The 21,405-nt window shown below is 39.3% G+C and overlaps 1 protein-coding gene across 1 annotated transcript; it reads left to right on the forward strand.

The window, feature by feature from the left end:
* Positions 1 to 1,117: 1,117 nt before the first annotated feature.
* On the forward strand, positions 1,118 to 13,627 carry LOC310938840 (carbohydrate sulfotransferase 15-like; the record flags this gene model as incomplete). Its single annotated transcript, XM_083903465.1, has 7 exons — positions 1,118 to 1,495; positions 3,989 to 4,313; positions 6,526 to 6,648; positions 8,612 to 8,738; positions 9,600 to 9,756; positions 10,864 to 11,008; positions 13,434 to 13,627. 7 exons carry the CDS (start codon positions 1,118 to 1,120, stop codon positions 13,625 to 13,627), a joined length of 1,449 nt encoding a protein of 482 aa, XP_083759591.1.
* Between the last annotated feature and the right edge of the window lie 7,778 nt (positions 13,628 to 21,405).

A 21,405-nucleotide genomic window follows, 5' to 3' on the forward strand; every position in this document is an offset into this window, starting at 1 on the left:
TTATCAGTTCTGCAAATACAGAGTTGTCCAATGTTTGTGTGCAATGAGTGGTGGGGTACAGACAACATCAGCTGGTCTGAGGTGAAGCATAAACTCATTATCATATCATAGTGAGCTGCGCAGGTTGCAGGTATTAAATACATAAAACCTCACAGCTGTGTCCAAGATGTTTTACATATGAAAGCCCCTTAGCTGTGTTGACTTTTTTCATGACGTATAGAATTCTGCCACCGTGCTACTTGGCAGAGCTTCAAACACAAAATATACCCTACCTCTCAAGGATAAAACCAGACGTCACTGCTGCTGGAGCATTATCATTTAGGGTCCCCGATTCTTCACCCTTTAGACACTGGCCTCTCTTTTATCTGTAGGCACTGTGCTACTTCAGAGTGAGAAATACAATTGTCTGATAATATAATCCCTTCTTCGGCCTGAACCAGGTATCTCTCATGTTTGTGTCTCTGCCCAGGAGAGTCTGACATGCAGCCACGTTGTTACTAGGCTGAATGCATCCCTCATCCTTATCACTCCCTCCATATTGTGACTCTGGTGAGCGACGAGGATGGAAGATGGACTGTGAGGTTGGGGAGGGTGTTGCTGTGCTGTCTCATTAAAAAGAAGTGTGACAAAGTCGGTGATTTTAATTTTAACCTTGCTGCATTATGATTTTTTTGTTTGTCTCGTTAAAAACTGAATCAGCAGAGAGTGTGAAAATAGTGACGTATGAAAGCATGTTATCATTTTCAGGATGCGGTTACTTGATCCAGCTCATCTATATTCAGAGCGGTCACTGTTTTTCTCTGCTATCAATGTTCAGCCTAAGGTTATATTGCAACAACTCCATGAACAGAGCAGGGTAATGGTTGAACAGTTCTATAAAGCAGCATTACTATGTCATTGGAAACAATGTGGACACATGCTCTGGGGGTGTAGGAATTACACTCAAAATGAAAAGAACAGCTCAGGTGGTCAACTAGTTCCCAAATGACACAAAATGCAAGTCAGCATTTGAACAGGATGTGACTATGAGGCAGTCTGATTCTTTGTCACGGCATTGCATAAAATCCAAGAACTGCAAGTCATTTTTTAAAAAGAAGGTTTGTCTTTCTCACTAGGAATGGAGGACGTGAACCTGTTTGCGGTCACGGAGGTGAAACGGAAACTGCAGAGCTGGATGACCAAAAGCTGCTTCACCAAGATCCATCTCTTTGGCTTCTTAGTCGGACTTGTCGTCACATTCCTCATCATTATTTCATACCTTCTGACAGGAGACAAGAAGGGCCTCTTCCTCAGCCTGTCACCTTACAGCAGACTTGTCAGCCCCGACCCATTTGCCTTTAACCTCTCCTCAGTCAAAGACTACGCACACATCAAACTACCCACACAAGACTACGCACACATCAAACTGGTGGTCAAGTCTATCACATCCAAGTTGGAGTTTCAGAGCAGTCGACAGATCCCAGAGATTAAGGCGGTGGTTAATAGTGATCCACATGTGAGTACCCAAGAAACACTGTATATCCATCTTAATTTTTATTTAATGTACTCAAATACATCTTACTGATGCCAATATTCCAAAAATGTAATAGTCTTATCAGATTAATTTAGTAATGACTACTTCAGAGTTTAATCTCCATTTCTCAACATCATACAGCAGCATGATAATATCTCTCTTTTAACTGACAATCACAGATATGTCATATGCTGTAAATGAATGTGCAGTGAAAAGAAGATTCAAATCTGTATTCCTGTCTGTACACACTGTACATACGGTTCAATATGGCCCACAGGCTGCAGTTTCTAATTCAATTTATTTTTTTCTGAAGGTTAAAAATTTATGGTTAAAGTAATTGCACAGGCAGTAGTATACAGTCGTATATGACTCCGAAATGTGTTTAACTTTGAGTAATACATAAAACATGACAACAATGGTGTCATCTTGTGGTAATTGAAGCACAGCTAATAAGGTAGTCATGAATGAATGAATGAATGAATGAATCGTTTATTTCGGGCATGACAGGTAATCAACATCTGCACACATCAGCATTTAAATTCATACACACGACCGAAAGGGAAAGCGGGAGAAGCAAAGCTTATCTAGTCCGGCCCCCATTACCACAGAAAATGTTATTTCTTATTTTCTCTTCTTTTTCTTATTTTCTTATCTTTTGACAATATTGACGTCACAGCAGCAATAGCAGCTTTATACGTTTACATGTTACATAAGGCATTCCGTCATTTTATCTCCGTACAGTGTCAACAGATATCTGACTATGACCTCATCCACAATCTTCCTGGGTCGCCCTGTACCCAGTCATAATCATGTTTACATACGTCCTTTTACACTCTCAGCGTAGCTGAACTTTTGATCTCGTCATCTAAATTGTTCCACAGCTTGACCCCCGTGACCGACATGGTGAAAGACTTTAGTGTTGTCCGCACTTTCCTCTGTCTGAAAACTAAGTTCCCCCTCAGGTGGAGTCCCCGCTCTCTGGTTTGGAGAAGTATTTGAAGGTTATGAGGGAGGCCGTGGTTAGCCGCCCTGTACATAAACTGTGCTGCACGATAACGTTTTACATCATAGAGTTTAAGTATTTTCGATTCGATAAATAATTGATTTGTATGTTCTCTGTAACCGGCATAATGTATAATTCTCAGAGCTCTTTTCTGTAGTATCAGCAGTGGGTGCGTGTTCCCTTTATATGTGTGCCCCCAAATTTCTGCACAATAGTGGAGGTGAGGAGAGATCAGTGTGCAGTATAATAGATAGAGAGCATTATGGTCTAGCTTTTTCACCCTCCATAGTATGGACACACTCATGGCCAGTTTAGTTTTTAACTGTCTTATATACGGTTTCCAACTTAACATTTCATCAATAATCACACCTAACACTTTATGTTCCTTAACCCTTTCAATGTCCACCCCATTCACATGAATATTGATACTCTTCTTGTGGCTCTTTTTCCCATACAGCATATATTTAGTCTTCTCCAAGTTCAGTGATAATTTATTTATGTTGAACCACACCTGAAGTTTGGCCATTTCATTATTGACTGTTTCCACTAATTGATTCAAATCATCCTCAGAGCAGAAGATATTTGTGTCATCTGCGAATAATATTAATTTCAGAATATTGGACACTTTGCATATGTCGTTTATATATAGTATAAACAGTTTTGGGCCCAGAACTGACCCCTGCGGGACCCCACATACTATGTCCAAGCAGTCCGACACTTCATCACCTATCTTGACGTATTGGGATCTATTGCGTAAGTAGCTCTTGACCCATTCCAGTGCTATACCTCTAATACCATATCTCTCTAGTTTTGCTATCAAGATCTCATGGTTAATGGTGTCAAATGCTTTTCTCAGGTCAATAAAGATCCCTATGGAATGCAGTTTCTGGTCAATCGCATCAGTAATTATTTCAACTGATTCAGTCAAGGCCAGAGCTGTCGAGCGGTTGCTTCTGAATCCATATTGGCTGTCATCTAACAGACTGTGTTTGTTGATGAAGTTGTCCAACCTGTTGTTATAAAGTTTCTCTAGGATTTTAGACAGTTGTGGTAGAATTGAGACTGGTCGGTAATTTGTAAACTCATGCGCATCGCCTTTTTTGAACAATGGCAGCACTTTCACTATTTTCATATTATCGGGAAATGTCCCCGTGTCATTAGATGGCTGGAGAAGAAAAACAATTTTTTTTAAACATTATTCAGTTGTTATCCCGGTGTTTCCTCTACGTTCATTTAGGAGTGGCGGGTCGCCATTTCAGCTACCTTTAAATGCTTCAACCTGTCGTCATTCTATCAGCCTATTGATCACCATCGGTTGACCCTTTAATTTTGAGTATAATGTTTTATTAGTAACCAAATTACTACAAGTCTACTCCTTGAGATATTTGCACCCTTGTACAAACTTGGCATGATTATTTATGGTTTTTGGTAATGTTGAAGTTTGATGCAGCTGTCTTTCTTTGCCTACACAGATATTTTCCGTCATCCCCCAAAAATTCCTTCCTGGTGTCAAGAACCCCTGTTGGTATGAGGAATACACTGAGAATGTCACTTTGGACCCATACAGGGCTAGCAGGTACAGGCTCCAGACTGAGTTTCAGCAATTGAGAACAACTTTCAAAGAGCACTTGTTGCATCGCAATGGGAAACTCTACCGCATGCGATGCCTTCCCTATTTCTATATCCTTGGCCAACCAAAGTGTGGCACAACAGACCTGTATGCCAGAATCAGTATGCACCCGGACATCCAGTCAAGCACAATTAAAGAGCCGCAGTGGTGGACCCGCGAGAGGTTTGGTGAGTAGAGACAACTATAATTTGCTGTGGTAAAAGACCTCTAGGCTGGTATACAATAATGAGAGCCCAAGGGTATTTAAAGTGTGAAATGTGACCTTCTACAGTATGTCATTTTGACAGAGCCATACCTCAGTGAGCTTCAGAATAAGTGACACATTTAATGTGTTTCACATTAAATGTTTTACCTTACACATTAAATGTTTTACCTCACACATTAAATGTTTTACCGCTCACATTAAATGTTTTACCTCACACATTAAATGTTTTACCGCTCACATTAAATGTTTTACCTCACACATTAAATGTTTTACTGCTCACATTAAATGTTTTTTACCGCTCACATTAAATGTTTTAACTCACACATTAAATGTTTTTACACATTACATGTGAGAGGTAAAAGAGAGTATGTGAGAGTTAAAACAATTGTATGTGAGAGGTAAAATTGTGAACGTGTGAGGTAAAATTGCGTATGTGAGAGGTAAAAAAAGGAATTATGGCCTACACGGCCCTCATAGATCATCCAGCTGCTGACTAACTAATCCCACTGAAGCTCACACACCTATTTTGTCTGCATTCATTTCTGCAGTGTTTGGTTTGCATTGATCATTTTTTGCACATCTTAACACTATGGGGTGTGGAGGGTTTTTATTTTATTTTATTCTATTTGTCTGTCGCAGCACTTACAGTTAGAATTTTCTGCAGTCGTGTGATGCTGCATAGCGGCAAATGCGTGCATCTCATGGACATAGGTCCCTCTCAGTTATTGCTGCCTGCAATACCCCATGCTTTCAGCTTTGCTGTCACTTGCGTTCCCCTCAGGGCTGTACACTGGAAATCAGCACTTTTCTCTTAAGACATCCTTTGGGAACACTCTAAATTCTAACAGTCTTGTTTTGTAGTTGTTGATTTCATTCCCCCAGAGTTTCCACTTGGACGATGTTGTGAAATGTAATTTGATGCTATCCACACTCAAACTTTTCTTAGAGAAGAGTTTGAATCTGAATTTGATGTTATAATCTACCCATCAAGAGACATTTGAAAACTGTGAGACACTTCATTCATATCAAAGGAATGATGCTGCAGGCTGGCTGTTTGGGGAGTTCACCAGAGATTTTAAATCAGATTTCCCTGCTTAACAGAGAAAGGTTTTCTATTGCAACACCATCAAAGCATCACTGAATGTTACAGATGCCCGAGTTTCCTCATTACCCTTATGCTGCATAGACCCTCCAAAGTCCTACACTGTATCTCCACAACTGCCAAGTAAATTGTAATTATACTGTCAACCACATCAGCTTAGATGGGAAACACATTGTGCTGTCTTACATTAAGCAATTAAGCATTAACTTGACATTGTCCCTTAATTGGAAACACTGAAAACTAAACAGAGCCAGTGTTCCCTGCTGAACTGAACTTAGATTTTATTAGGTCATACAGCAATAAGGACGATGCAGAAACCCCTGAGGCATGTAGGCATGCATGACATAATCTAAAATCTGACCTTACAATGCACTACATCGGCAGATGATGTTGATTGCCGTGCAGTGCGTGTAAACCAGCACCGAAGAGGGTAGAATAAGTTTGTTGATAATAAATACTAAGCTCTTGGTGGGTACGGTCGTCTGGTGTAATTTGTAGGTGACATTGGCGTGACAGTGCTCACACTTTAAGAGGACGGCGCATCCAAACTTGACTGTTCAGTGATTGGTTGTTTGACTCAAACTCCAGAGGCTCTGACCACTCTACAGGCTGCAAGCATGGAAGCAACATTTTCTCTGTTTTCTTTTTTTTTTTTAACAAAGTTGAGTGACTTTATTGAAAGTTTTTTCTTGATCTCGCAGAAGTGTCTATCGCGATACATACCGTATCATTATCGTTGTATTGCTCAGCTCTATACTGTTGCGATACTATGTCAGCTGAAGGGCCAGCCACTGAATAGCCTGTGGAAAGAGCCTGCTAATACAGCAGCTAAGGAATGTGACCACATATGTCCTCAAACCACCTCCAAATGTGCTTTCCATGATTCTGTGGCCATTAAGACGTGATCTGGACTTGATCAGATCACTCAGAAGAGACGTTCTCCATCTAATCTTCGTATTGTAGCATCAGAAAATATAAACCAAGCAAAAAATGAAAAATATGCACCAGTCAATGATTCACATTAGTGTAGCCTACTGAGTGTGTTTATGATCTGTGTTCTTTCACCAACCAGGTCCTAATAATCCCATCCCAGTGGAGAGCTACCTGGACTTGTTCGATAAAGCTGCTTACCAAATCCAGGGCAAACTCATGGCAAACTCCAGTGGAAGACCCAGCCAGCCCAACATCATCACAGGTAGGCGTCATTACAGACTCAGTGGTAAACATTCTATGGTGACATTTGATTATTATTATTTTTTTTTTTTTTTTAAATAAAAAAATGTGCCATCTGTGTAGAGAATGATCAAATCATTAACATAGTGAAAAATTGGTGCCTTAGATTTCATGGCCGACATCTCTCATCTCATGTACAGTACATATTTAAACATTCTATAATGAGTGTAGAATGTCTCAGTACGAGTTTAAAGGGATGCCAATGAATGAACAGATCAAAGCATGACTTAAATAAATAGACCTTCCCCAACCTCCCTCATTGTCTTCAAGAGTTAGGTCAGACTTGAAGAATGAAAAGCAAAAGAAAGTTTTAACAAGCTCAGTCTGTCAGGCCAAAAAGGAAAGCTACTGATGTGAAAGCAAGATTAGAGTGTTGCTTTAGTAACCTCATCAGTGTGCATCTTGTCCATGAATAAAATATCTCAGTCTCCTCTGTCGTTGTTTTGGCTAGAGCCCAGAACGCTCTCTTGCATTTGCCACGGGTCCCTGCAGGCATGAGCATACTGATGTGGCTGCAGTTTTGTAACGACCACACATGTCCTTAGGAAGAATGTTTAGCCCCTTTAAGAGAAACCTGATCCTGGACCTGGACTTTGGAACAAAAACTGAGGTTCCAGTGACCTTCAATGACCATCCCGATACAATCTATCCATTTTTATAAAATATAAATCAAAACACAGCCTTTCACTAAGCAGATGATATTTGAGATAGCATGTAAAACACCATCCACCATTGTGTTATAAGAAATCTCTTAGCAGATTTAGTTGCACAGACATTTCCTGTTCCTCTTGCTTTCATCCATCTCTGTCATCTCCCCCTCATCCAAATGTGATCTGAAAGGACTGCTCAGCTGCGAAGAAGAACTGCTTAATTTCAACAATAGCCTTTTCACACTGGACTGAGTTGGTGCATTGAGTGCAGCTTAGCCTGCCGCCCCGTTTTGTCTTCCTCTTAAAATAAATAATCCTTGTAAAGGGGGTGGGAGTGTGCCAAAGTCCCGTTCAGTATTCACACCTTGCCCTTGGAGAGCCCAGCAAGGCCTGTGGCCAGAATCGGGGGCTTCTGCCTCTCTGAAACCACCAGCCAAGACCAAGCTGCTGTAAAACACCAGAGGCACCGTCATCCTGGCTCCTCCATTTGTTTGCCCTATTATAGCCTCTCCCCATGGACCAAAATAAGCTCTTTTAATGGACATAGAGAGAGTGGAGACCTTTAAGTAGACTTGATCACAGTGTGTATCAATTAGCCAGAAAGGAACTAGCAGTCGTCTGGTTTTGCCATGGTCATCACAGGATATGGGTCCTGGCTATCATCCCTTTCTCTCAGAAAATGAGGCAGACAAGGCCTGCTTTATAGTATGACTAGATACACCACAGCATCACAGTTAAGATAATAATGAAGGCTCAGCTCAGCCGGATTCAAGTTTCTGCTAAACCGTTGGAGAAAAGATTGTCCAACTATGAAAATTGAACATTCATATTGTCACTGTTTTGGTTGCATTCATTCCACATTTTTGTGCACAGCTGGACACATAATTATGCTGTTTTTGTTTTTACTGTCTGAGTGTTAGTTACACTCTCAAATGAGGAGATTTATGAACACATTAAAAATGTCATGCATTTGCAGCTTATTGCAGTACCCCCTTGTTGTTTTTAAATAAAGAAAGCCTGATGAGACAATCAATATTAAACAAGGGGTAAATTAGATCGAACAAATAACTTTTGCTGTGAAAATGTGCCGCAGTTAATCAACTATTTATTTTCTTGAATGTGCTCAAGGTGTTTGAGGCATAATTGGCAAAATTAATATGTTTTCTCCCCACTTTTTTGCCATTTCAATATCACAATTGAATCATATGGCCAACATTTAATTATACTTCTTAAGCAGTCAATATACTTTACTAATTATCAATCTGTATCTTGCAGGAGAAGCCAGTCCATCCTACATGTGGGATTACGAACAGTCAGGGAAGGACATCCTTACCCAGGACCTCATTCACGCCCTGCAGCCCGATGCCCGCTTCATCGTTACGCTCAGGGAACCAGGGGAAAGGTGGGAGCAAAAAGTTTCAGTGCCTTCTCATACAAACCTGCTTTAAAATACCCACATTGACAAACCTGACACATACTGCCATCGTTGTGGCTCCACCATGACGGTTTATACTGCAGATACAGGAAGATACTTTATTTGTTTATAGGCAACAAAAGAGCTGTTGCCTTTTACACAGTCTGGTTGTCACATGATGACACCTTTATTAGACGCATGGATCGCTTACTGCCTGAAGCATTCGGTCTAAACTGGGATCACTTCATGCAGTTAATGTTGATTTTTACTTAAGAGAATGCCATATAATCTCATACTGAATTGTATTGTAGAAACAATTTATATGGTTCATGCGTCTCCTGTATTATTTTTCCCACATAAGCCAATAATAATAATAAGATAATGCTTGCAAATGGGTTGGCCTTTGTTTTATGAGAGACACATGAATCATAAGCAGCAGTCAGTCAACTTTACTGCCAAAACAAATTGTCCGTAAATGAATTGCTATTTCTTTTTTTTCTATTTCCTTTATGCCAAGAAAAGGTTTCATTCAAGTACAGTAGTTCATATTTTAATGGCATATCATTATTATACACATTTTATAACAGCAAATACTGATCTGAAGCTTGACTATAATCCTTTACCCAAATTGTTCAGCCCTATTGTTGACCCTACTGTCTCAGTTGCATATTGTTTTATATGCATTAAGATAGATCTTTCTTTAGCAGCATGAAATATTGTCAGTGCAAAAATATGTTAGAGCCAGAAACACAATGAGTAGCCTTGCAGTCAGTGTGCAGATCAAATGTAAATTATCATTGTCCAACTAATGATCAAATGTGTTTACTGACCGTTTCTGTTGTCTTACAGGTTATACTCCGAGTACTTTCATTTTACTCAAAGCAACAAGTCTGCAGAGGATTTCCATGTAAGGGTGTCAGAATCACTGCAGATATTTGAGCGGTGCCTTAAAGAGAACACAATGCACTGGTGTGTGTACAACAGAGCTGTCTTCAAGTCAAAGCCAGTGAGTGTACCCTCCTTCCTACTTTTGTCTCAGAACTTGCAGAAAAAAAGGGCATTAGCAACTAGCATGTTAGCTGGTGGAAAGAAACATGGTGAAAAGGATTGATAAAGACAAATGGAGTGAAATTCACACCTCATTAAAGCATGTTACAGCTTGCAGGGCCTATTCCATGAAAAGGATTGGTAGGACTATTGAGCCACTGAGAAGTGCAGCAGCTATCGCCTCTCTTTGTGCTTAAAAACAATGGTTTACCAGTGGACCAGCCAGTTCAGGGCCCTAGTGTAGGGCCCCTGGCCAGCTTTTCCCACAGTGCCTTGAGTTGAAGGGGAGGAGGAGTGTGGACCGTCCTCTTTTGGCCTCCCCCTCCAGGCTGCCTTCTATTAAAAAGTCCTCTTCTCCAAATGCCAGTGATGAGCTTTATGGCCCTGTGGGAGCATGCTTACTCTCTGCTGCTGGCCTAATTGCCCATCCACTAATTTCTCCTCAGAGTTATTAGACCATGTGAAAAGCATTCCAGCTGTCCTCGATAAAAGTTTTAGAGCTCAGATTAGAGAATAAAAACATATCCATTGGCTGTTATACCAAATTGAATTAAGCAGGCAAGAATTACTTGGGTTGTAATCCTCTACTCTGAAGGGCCTTTCAGATTTACTAAAGAGGGGAAAGGACATGGAGGTAATACCTTTCCCAGTAACAAGCATTTATGCCAAAAAATTGCTCTGCCGTCATAAGTCACAGGAGAATTCAACAACCTAATAAGAGTGATGCTACAAATGTTTCAGTGAAATCTTGGAAAGAGATCAGTGGTCAATGTATGCAACCAAATATTATATTATATTAAATTAAATTTATATTATTATCAAAGTAGAACTACAGAATGTTAATCAATTTTGCTTTACAAAGTTATTACTAATGAGAGACAAGTAAAGGTGATAAAGCCATGTGGGGGAAATGAGGTTTCTGGTACATTGTTTATGATGCAGGTTTGTAACAATTGTGAATCTTCTGTATTCTTCATCGTTCTCTGTTTTGACATTAGCACATGTTCACACTAACTTGGAGAGTGCCTGATTACCTCCCACTGATTGTTTTTGCTTGTGTGCTCAGGTCAGATTGCTCGTTGGCCTGTACATAGTGTTCTTAATGGACTGGCTGACTCTCTTCAGCAAGAAGCAGATTCTGGTTCTGAGGTTGGAAGACCGTTCCAATATGAATTACACAATGCACAAAATCTTTGATTTTCTTAACCTAGGTGAGTGACCAACACGTCCTAACATGTGACAAGTTACTTTCCTGTACTCCCAGGGTTTCCCCCAGAAAACCGGCTAAGCCAGGTGGTATCTCTCGGGCCCACTGGCGGCCGACGGCGTTTTTCTGTAAAATAAATAAATAAATAAATTAAAAGTTCACTGGAAATGTTTAATTATGACTATTATGTGTTATTGTAAGACATTTATTAACAATACTTAAACACCAACTATAGAGTCTTGCAAAAAGACACTCTTGAAATTAAATAAATATAAATTTTTTTCACTTAAAGGGGAAGTAAGTAGTTTATAGTGCCATCTAGAGGAGAGGAATTTACAACAAAGAACTGCTCCTCTGCTCACCCCCTCCCTTCCCTGAGCGCTACAGTATCCGCAGCTGGTCAAATGTCGTCCTCGTTGTCTTTCTCCATGTCAGCAGATGAGGTTCGTGAGGCGAGGGAGAGGGCGAGCTACCGCGGCTGTAGCAGACGAAGCGGAGAGAGTGGAGGCGGGACTTCCGCTACGAGTAAAGCGACGCTTGATTTGTTCTCTCGCGTTTGTCCTTAAAGGCTCCGGTAGACACATGGCGTCTCGCTGCTAAAGTGGCTATGCAACCGCGGCCCTCGACCATGTTATTTTACATGACTTTTTGAAACACTACGAAAATGAAACAAAAACTATTATACAACGACTAGACAATGCAGGAGCACATAATATGTATAAAAAAGTGGATTTTGGGTTATATAAACCCATAAATACTACACAGTGTCCCTTTAAGTCGTGTTTAATCCCCACATAAGAATAATGATCTTTATGAGGATGAAGGAGTACAGTCACGATGAAGTGCAGGTGATCCGTGTAGATCTGAGTAAAACGCAGGTGACAGACTCTGAAGAGCAGAGCGCACTTTTCATCGTTTTCACTCCGTGGTCTTAATCTTTGTGAAAGAAGACGCTTTAACGCTGCAATTAAAGGAATAACAGATGCATCATAACAGATGAGCTGATGTCTTTAGTTAACTGCTCAAAGTGAGATAATGTTCTCTGCTGTGAAGTGAATGTTGCGGGGAGTTCATAATCTGTGCCGCACGCAGCCAAGTTTCGCTTTTGCCGCAGTGTATTCCCCCAGTGTATTATAAGCCTGGCAGCCTGCCAGGCTTATAATACACTGGGGGAAACCCTGACTCCTATTTAGTACGATATAAAATTGATCACTGTAGATTATAAATTGAGTAGTATTAAATGCAGTAAACCATATGCTGGTTAAACTTTACTGATGTGGGAAATTTATCTAACAATTTCATACAGGCTAGGGCTGCACGATTCTGGAAAAAATGTGTATCACGATTTGTTTTGCTCAGAATTGAGGTCACGATTCTCTGGCTCATGAACAAAGGAATAGAAACATTCAATTCAAGTAAAGTGCCAAACAGTGTGATTTCTTTAGGCTCTGAACATGGCCCTGCATAATGGGCCTATAGTTATTATTATTGTAGTGGCATAAGGCTATGTGGCGTGTTCCCACTAGCTCAACTCGTGTCGTCATAACCGGGGGAAATGCGTGACATCGTCAGAGTGCCGTCACAGGAAGAGGCAAAAAAATCAAACCGAACAATGCCAAACTGTAAATCTGTTAAAAAGAATCCTGAAAATGTGGGTTAACATCCGACATTTAGCAAAGGAAATGTCTAAAATCTCATCATTCAACAGAGGAGTCCGGCGTATTTACCCACAGCCCTGCTGAAAGCCTGCAATCGTGGGCCAAATGCGAACCTTTTTTCTGCACAAGCTCGGGTCGGGCGGTTGTGTGATTCTTGTCGCTACCACCTGGGTTTGCGTCACCAACCTTAGTACACACTTTATCCTATGTTCTGCGCTGCAGACGGGCTTCCGCGTCCACTGAATCACTACAAGGCTGTGTTTGGGGTGAGAAACTCTGCATTGCTTATTTGTGATGCAGCTCATGAAATAAAATGCAGAAGAATCGTTGTCATTTAGAATGGTCACGATTTTTCAACAAATTATCGTGCAGCCCTAACAGACAGATGTGAAAAGTTAAAAACCTAACTGTTTTGTAATATTTCTTTTTTTACATTTTGTCATTTCTTGTGTACCACTGCATTGGATAACTTCGGTTCTTTCTTGTTGCAATCTTGTAAATTCAACCCCCCCCCCCATATTTTCAGGATCAGAGGTACTAATATTCTCATCAGATTGCCAATGTGTAAACCCAGCTGTAACCCATTAATTATATCATACTAGGTCATTCCACAGTTCAGTTTTCCAAAAGTCCAGATGTGATCATCACAAAGACTGTCCGCTATGTCAGATTATGGCTGAGTTACATTGAAAGAGTCTTTTACTACTGTACTCTTTCCCATTTGTTTTATGCAGGGATGTAAAGTGTGCTTTTTTTGCCTGTGTTTTCCAGGCCCAGTGACAAAAGAAAAAGAATCACAAATCATCAGGAGACAAGTGGCAAACGCCAGGCATAAGGCTGACAAAGACCTGGGTCCCATGCTGCCCATCACTAGAGAGATCCTGCAAGACTTTTACATGCCGTTCAATGAGAAATTAGCCAAAGTGCTGCAGGACGACTCCTTCCTCTGGGAGGATAGTCTCTGAAAAAGCCACCTTTCTTTTACTTCATTTAAAAAAGCAGGAAACGAGGACTGATGTGTCAGCCTGCCACTTCATTTAGGACTCATCTTTCTGAATGTGCCCATGAAAAAAATCAATGTTTTCTATTGAAGTAATTTTTAAGTTACAAATGCAGAGATGAACCAAACAGCACAAGAGAATAGTAGATAATAATAATAATAGAGACAAGAATAATAGAAGTAATTTTCTCGTAAGTGTACCACCAGGTGTAAAGAATTCAACAGTGGATTCATACATACAAAACTGACTTACGTGCTACGCTGAAGCTTGGCTTGATCAATTTAAAAATAGAAGTGAAAAGACACCTTATAGTTAATTGTCACCCTTTTTATCTAATACAAGCAGAGCCTTTTGTTGCCTTCACTGCAATCCATTCACTATCCACCACTGCCCTCTACTGGGAAACACATGTAATTGGCTGAAAATCAGCCATGTGTCTGATCACATCTTCACAATGTTTATATTCTGTATAACAATCGTCACCAACACTGAATAATCAGCAACAACCTTAATGCAAATTAGGGCTCGGGCCTCATCAACAACAACAACAACAGTATATATATTGCAATTAGAGCTGTGCGATATATCGATATAAACAATATATCAATATATTTTCAAATTGGATTTGGAATTAGACCATATCGCATATATCAATACAGTTCGTTTATTATTTGAATAGCTGATGACTTATTCATGAACCAGGTGAAGAAAGCTGTGTTTATTATTTATTCACTTGATTTTCCAACTGTTCACTGAAATAGCCGCTTTCAACAAAGATACTTGTGCCATGTCATATTTGGCTTTGACTGAACATTACATGTCACAGCTCTCACTTTGCGGGAAAAATATGCAACACACTGAGACCCAAGACATAATTGCTGTGGAGGATTTTGACCAAGGTTTTCTTCTTTTATCTCATTGTTTTCTTCAGTTCTCTCAGAAGCAAAACTACATCTTTAACCTTCAGATGTTTTATCAAAATAATTAACGAGTAGGGTTGCAAAGGGGTGGAACATTTACAGTAAATAAAATTTCCATGGGAAGTTAAGCTGCGGAATTTGGGAAATATTCCATATTTGAAGCTTTCCATGGGAATAATGGGAATTAATGGGCATTTATGGGAACTAACTGGGAATATAGGATAATATAATCGAAATGTATCATATCCAAGCATAAATATAAAGAAAGATCAGGCTTCTCAGTGCGAGTCACAGTTCCGGTCTGTGGACATAATTAATGGACGATCAATTAATGAATCGATGAAACGTTTCGATGAAGGTATATATCACCCTGATATGACTAAGATTAAATCTGAATGGGAGAGGGAATTTGGACAACAAATCACTGATAACACCTGGAACTCTAGCTTAGAACATGTCCATACCTGCTCTTTAAATGCTAGACACCGTTTAATTCAATTCAAAATTCTACACAGAATCCATTATTCAAAAGTGAAGTTACACTACATTTTTCCTGAAATTTCACCTTTATGTGATAACAGAAGCAGATCTGTTGCACAGTTTTGCCATGTGTACCAGATTAGAAGGCTACTGGGTTGATATTTTCAATTTATTCTCAAAAATATTTAAAATACAGATACAACCTGATCCAGTTCTAATAATCCTGGGTATTTCAGACGTGCTGAGATCTTTAAGAGTGTCGCTTCTATTGACATATGGATTGATCAAAGCCAAGAAGCTGATTCTGATGTGTTGGAAAGGGAAAGAGGTGCCCACACTGAAAAGAGCTGATGGACACCTCTCATCTGGAAAGGATCAGATACTCTATAAAAGGCAGAACTGAACAATTTGAAGGGATCTGGCGACCACTGCTTTCCTCCTGACATTACTTTTAGCGCTTGGGGTTGGACTGGCTGAGGGGTGGTGAGGGGGGAAATGGTTGTTTGGGATATCACGTTGTGGGGTTCATATGTTGTTTTTTTTGTTTTGTTTTTCCAATGGGGTCTGGTTTTGAATATTGATATGTGTATGCATTGATATGTGCAGCCTTTTATTTTATTTTTTGAAAATCAATAAAAATATATGTTGTGGCAATTGTTTGTCTGAGATGTCTGATGTGGAAATAAAGTTGGATGAAAAAGCAACTGGGCTGTAGCATCGGTTTTGTCAGGATAATTAATTAAAAGATGGATGTTGGAGCCAGCTCAGGAATCAAACAAGAGTTTATTTCTGTACAGAAAGAGCAATCACGAAGCAACTTGCAGATTAAGTCACCCCGCGAAGACTGCTGAATCAATGGAAAACCTCTCTAGTTAACCTGTCTGGTGGGTGTGTCAAACCCCCCCACACAGACAGAGCAGAACAAAAGGTTTCCTCCCTCCCACGGGAAGAGAGGGAATCAGGTAGACCCCCCATTGGGAAAGAGGAAGATAGGGTGTTTACGACTCAAACCCCTGTGTGTAAAACAAAATAGCAAATGGTCCCTTGATCTTAGGTCACTACGGTTCATACTTTTACATTTATACAATATCAATACAAAATTTCCGTAACATATCCCTCCTGTTTATGCTGATTTTAAGCATACTTATAACATACATTTTGTAGAGTGTGAGAGCGAAAACCCTTTCGAGCAGTTCAAAACATTCTATTGATCCATTATCCTTTCAGAAAGGGAAACTCTCTCACGGTTCCGCTGCCCCGGCAACCACACACAGGTACTCCATGTTACAAGAAACAGTAATCATACACAAAATAAGCATCATTTAAAAAATCAAACATTGTTTCCATCAAAACAGAACATAAAACATCCTTACAATCTAACATTCTCTTTGAACATAACATAATTACAAACATTCACACATGTCATCCGGTAAATTTGAATGTTAAAACTTCAGTCGTGTTGTCTCCTGAAATGTCCAGACTACGTTGAATCAGTTTTCCTGTTACTGACGTTCAGGGCCCACAGTCCATTTTCTGCTGTATGAGCTGTTGCTTTCATACAGTCAACGTTTTCCCTGTATTTTTGCATCACTTTCAGACCAAATTCTGCTCTTGATCTTGTCGTACACTTCCTTGTACTTGCTCAGTTGACACAATGCCATGCTCCTTCAGACTAAACTGCTGATGATGTTGTTATCATCACAGTTCAAGCTCCTCCTCTCATTGGCTCTTCCACTTCCTTTGCACCCCCCTCGGGTACACTGGTTCACAGCAGCCGCAGCCACTCAACTTCCTTGTCTCAAGCTGAGCTTCCACCATCTTTTCTGAAAGTAAAGCAAACCTATGGACTAGCCTATGGAGGGCAGTCATCTAATGTGGGTTATTTGATATTCAGTACATTGCAATCTTTAAAACAGTGAGTCCTTTCTGCAGCTGTGTTAAGCATAAGTTCAGCTGTTAGCATTCCATGCAGTGTTAGTACTGTGATTTAACATGCAGTTATCCAAACATAATCAGTTTAGTGTTTTGGTAGTACACTTTTCATTTAATTTTGTTATTAAATCACTGTTGCATTAATTATATCAACCAAACCTTAACTTTAAAATTATCAACGGTAATGACAACCAACCACTCACTTCCATATTCACACCTCAATTTCCAACATTCAATATACATAATTCCCTGGCTAGGAGTTTAAAACTTCCACTCTTTCCAAATTCCAAAAACATCTTTCTCAATTTGTTTTACCAACTGCTCTTTCTCTCTCTCTAGGTTATCCAATGGTGCTATTACAATCCAATGACAGACTATCAGTTATTACTTTATTTTTCCTAATGACTACACGATTCATAACTAAAATTTAAACTGTTGATCTGGTAATGGAATTCTCAGTGGAGTATTAAACTACCACCAAAGATTACAAATGTATTATATTATTGCATACACAATTTTAAATTATTTCCTCATTACAAATGTATAATTTATCAAATCTTCGATTACATTTATTTTATCTTTCCAAAAATTTCAAATTTGAATTTTATTGTTTCAATATGTATTTCCATTATTGTTCTCCCCCCTTGCACAGATTTTCTCTGTGCACATTATTACTAATTCTAAGTCCCCTTACTTTTGTTATTTTACCTTTACTTGTATCCTGTGCTTTGTAATCTTTATGATGTCCTTCATGAAGTCAGCATGTTCCTTAAAGACCTAAAAAAATCTTGAGATTTATTTCTTTAAACGTTTAAATTAAATACCTAATTTTGTTCAAACCAGGCATTAGTTAATCTGCTAAAAATGTTTACATTTCTATATCCAAATCTTATTAGTAAATCTCCACATTTGAATTGTATGTGTAGCTTACTTACAGTGGCTTATATCTTGTTCTTTCTCCTTTTCAAAGTTTTTTGAGAGTGTTGAAAGTTTCACACCACTCAGGGGGAGTGAGCAAATGTCAGAGAAACATGATAATAGAGTAACATATGGATAACCACTCCTACTTCACAGAGAGTCTTCAAGTTTCATTTCTCACTAAGCCAGTGAAAAGTACACTGCTCCAAATCACAACAAAAACAACCATTCTCACTGCACATTGATTTCCCAATTGCCACTTACATCATTATATATCACTAAAATAACAACATTTACAAAAACTTACATCACCAACAATTGATATACTGTTAATCTTTTCTTTGATTTTAACCTAATCGAAGTCAATCAAACCAATATGTCACCACCTTGAAGCAGAAAACCATTTCCAAATTAGCACATTTGACCTTGTACTAAGTTTAAATATCAACATACTTCAGACAACCTTAAACTCTCCAAGACACTACTCATTATTTACAAAGACACATTCACTCAAAGTTATTTCTGCAGAGTCAGTTTCCTATAAGTCAGTCAGATCTGTTAGTGGATTCACGGATTGAATCAGGTAGTCATCCACTATACCTATATCAAATGTATCTAATTGTTCTTTATAATATCCAAAATTATCAAAAGATATTTATTTGGTCAATATGAGTTCACCCAAGGCTTTGAGAAGAAAAAGAGCGTCCCCGATTTCTCCTCTCTTGGCGATTCATTAGAAACAACATATCGTCCTATGTCGTTCCTCATGACCTTTATTATCTCCTAGCCTAATTGTAGATTACTTTACTTATTATTAATTTTTATTCTTAATCAATTATTATATAAACCCTATTGTGACTGTATTGTATATTTCAGATGTTAGTTGGTTACCACAAGTCATTTTCACATCACATCAACAACATCCACCAACACACATCCCTTGTCTACAATGAGACAAAGCCATTTGCAAATCAAACAAAATCTTGTCACACCTTCAACTTAAAAACTATTTCCATTTGTCCACTGGGCCTTTCAAAGCACTCTTGCACAGCTTGAACTCTCCCATTCATTCACATTCATGCTCTACATCAGAGGTGTCAAACTTATTTCCACTATAGGCCACATCCGCATACTGGTTGCCTTCATAGGGCCAGATGTAACTGTACGACAGAAATAAATATAACTAAAAAATGCAAATGCAACCTCAGAAAAAGACTTTGAAGCACAGGTGATTCTTCAGCCACAATTTGACCATTTGTTGTTTTCCTTAAATTCACACGTACTCTACATAAACCACACTTATCAAGAGCCGGTAAGGACTGTCTTGATCAGGGACACTCCATCCTAGACAATCTTCCTCTCATTAACCATCTCATGTATCATATAAAACACAGGAACAAATTAAGCTGAGCTAACTCAGCCCCAGCCACACATCATCACCTCCATAGTGACAAGAAATATATAGTTCTTATAACTAAATACACAGTTCCTATTATTTATTTATTTAATTAATTAATGTGTTAATTTATTGTTACTGTTGTTTTTACTTTTTTTAATTTGTATGCATTTTATTCAACATTTTAATCATATCTCAACTTCAACCTTAACTTATTCTTTTCACTTTCACTACTTTCCACAGTATGTCCCAATCAACTTACTCTTCCTTGCTTCTCAAACAACTTCATCATTTTATAACAGTCTATTCAACATCCAAAAACCTCCAAAAGCACATGATTGCCATGCACAATAAAACACTAAAAAACTTCCTCATCTTCTAGGTTCTGGTGTGTACGTGTGTGTGTAGGTGCATAACCTGTTTATTGTCAAGTCATTCTGATAAATCCTCAACTCATCTGGGTTTCCTTTCTCCTTCCCCCCTCCAGCCTCCTTGACCTCTGCCTTTTTGAGCCTTACATTGTCGAGCCCAATGTCCAAATTTGCCACAATTGAAGCAGCTCTCATCTCCATCAATTCTCCATCCTCCTCGTCCTCCTCCTCTTCCTCCTCCTCTCCTGCCTCCACGATTGATGTTGTCTCAGAAATACACATCAGAAAATGCATTAGCATACTTTTCCACTTTTCATACCACTAACCTGTCCTTGTCGCTTTCGAACTTCCTGTGACACTTCCGGTATGTGCAGGAACAGAGAGAGGAGGTGCAGAGTGAGAAGGAGGGGGAGAGATTGGAGCAGAGGCCTGAGCTGGAGGTGGTGGTTGTTGAGTGCTGATGCACGGGGGATGGAGACCCAGAGGCGTCATTCTCCTGTCTATCTCAGTTGGAGTTAAAAACAGAATTAAATTTATAACATCCTACATCTCTTCTTCCTGTCTTTTCTCAATTCCCTTAGACTTAGCCTCAATCTTTTCTACCAATTCTTTGCATTCTTCTGGCAGTAGTTTTCCTCTAAAACCATACTTCTTTTCCCACTTTTTCACATATTTCACATTATCTAACGCTTTCTGGCTCATCCGTTTCTCATCTCCTTTAAATTGAACCTCGTCAGGTTCACAACATTTGTAACTGTTACAGTTTCCCATTTTTATACTTTTTTATTTTTATTTAATTTTTTTTAACCTGCTTTTTTTATTTTACCGGTTTTACCTACCATTCATCGAATGGGCGTGATATCACTTACAATGGGCTATCTTCTTCGGTTTTCAACTTCTTTTTCTTAACTTTGTTTTTTTCTTATTCTCACACACTCAACCTGTTTCACATATACTCAAACTGTTTCACACATCCTGATTTTTCATACACACATTTGGATCTTTATCAAACATACACTAACTTTGGATAATCTTTTCAGCCAGGTGGTTTGTACGACACATTCGTTCCGAGCAACGCACCCTTGTAATATCCACAGAGGATATTTAAGACACTGAATAAGTCACCACAAAGTTTTATTCTCGTTACCACAAAGTTTTATCTTCTTCTTCTATCTTCTTAACCTCATCCATTGTATAGAGTCCCTGACTCTTTCCTTCTCTTTTTATTTTGACGCAGTCGAGACTTCGGGATTAGTTTGACTATGCTGTCCTTCCAAATAACAGACCACCCGTTCTTGAAGCCAAACGAGAGTTTTTTTCAACCCCCACAAATTAAGTTTCCAATGATTTGGCTCTTCACGTATATATTCAATCTTGGTGCCAAACGAGGGTTTTTTTTCAAACCCCCCTGAAATTAAGTTTCCAATGATTTGGTCCTCATGAGATATTTCTAAATCTTGGTACCAGACGAGGGTTTTTGTTCAAACCCCCCTGAGACTAATTCTCCAATGATCTGGCCCTCACTATGTTTGATCTTGAAGCCAAATGAACCAGTATCTGTTTCACCCAATCCAAAATTAAATTTCCAAATGATTTGGCGCCTCACAAGACATACACGACACGTGTCTTACCTTTTTGATTGTTTGACTCCCTGGCTGGTCCGTCACCCCTCTCTGGTTGGTCACCGTCACTGTCCCACTCTTCAGGGGACCTGGCCTCCCTGAC

The sequence above is a fragment of the Microchirus variegatus genome (assembly GCF_963457635.1).
Source record: "Microchirus variegatus genome assembly, chromosome: 17".
Lineage (NCBI taxonomy): Eukaryota > Metazoa > Chordata > Actinopteri > Pleuronectiformes > Soleidae > Microchirus > Microchirus variegatus.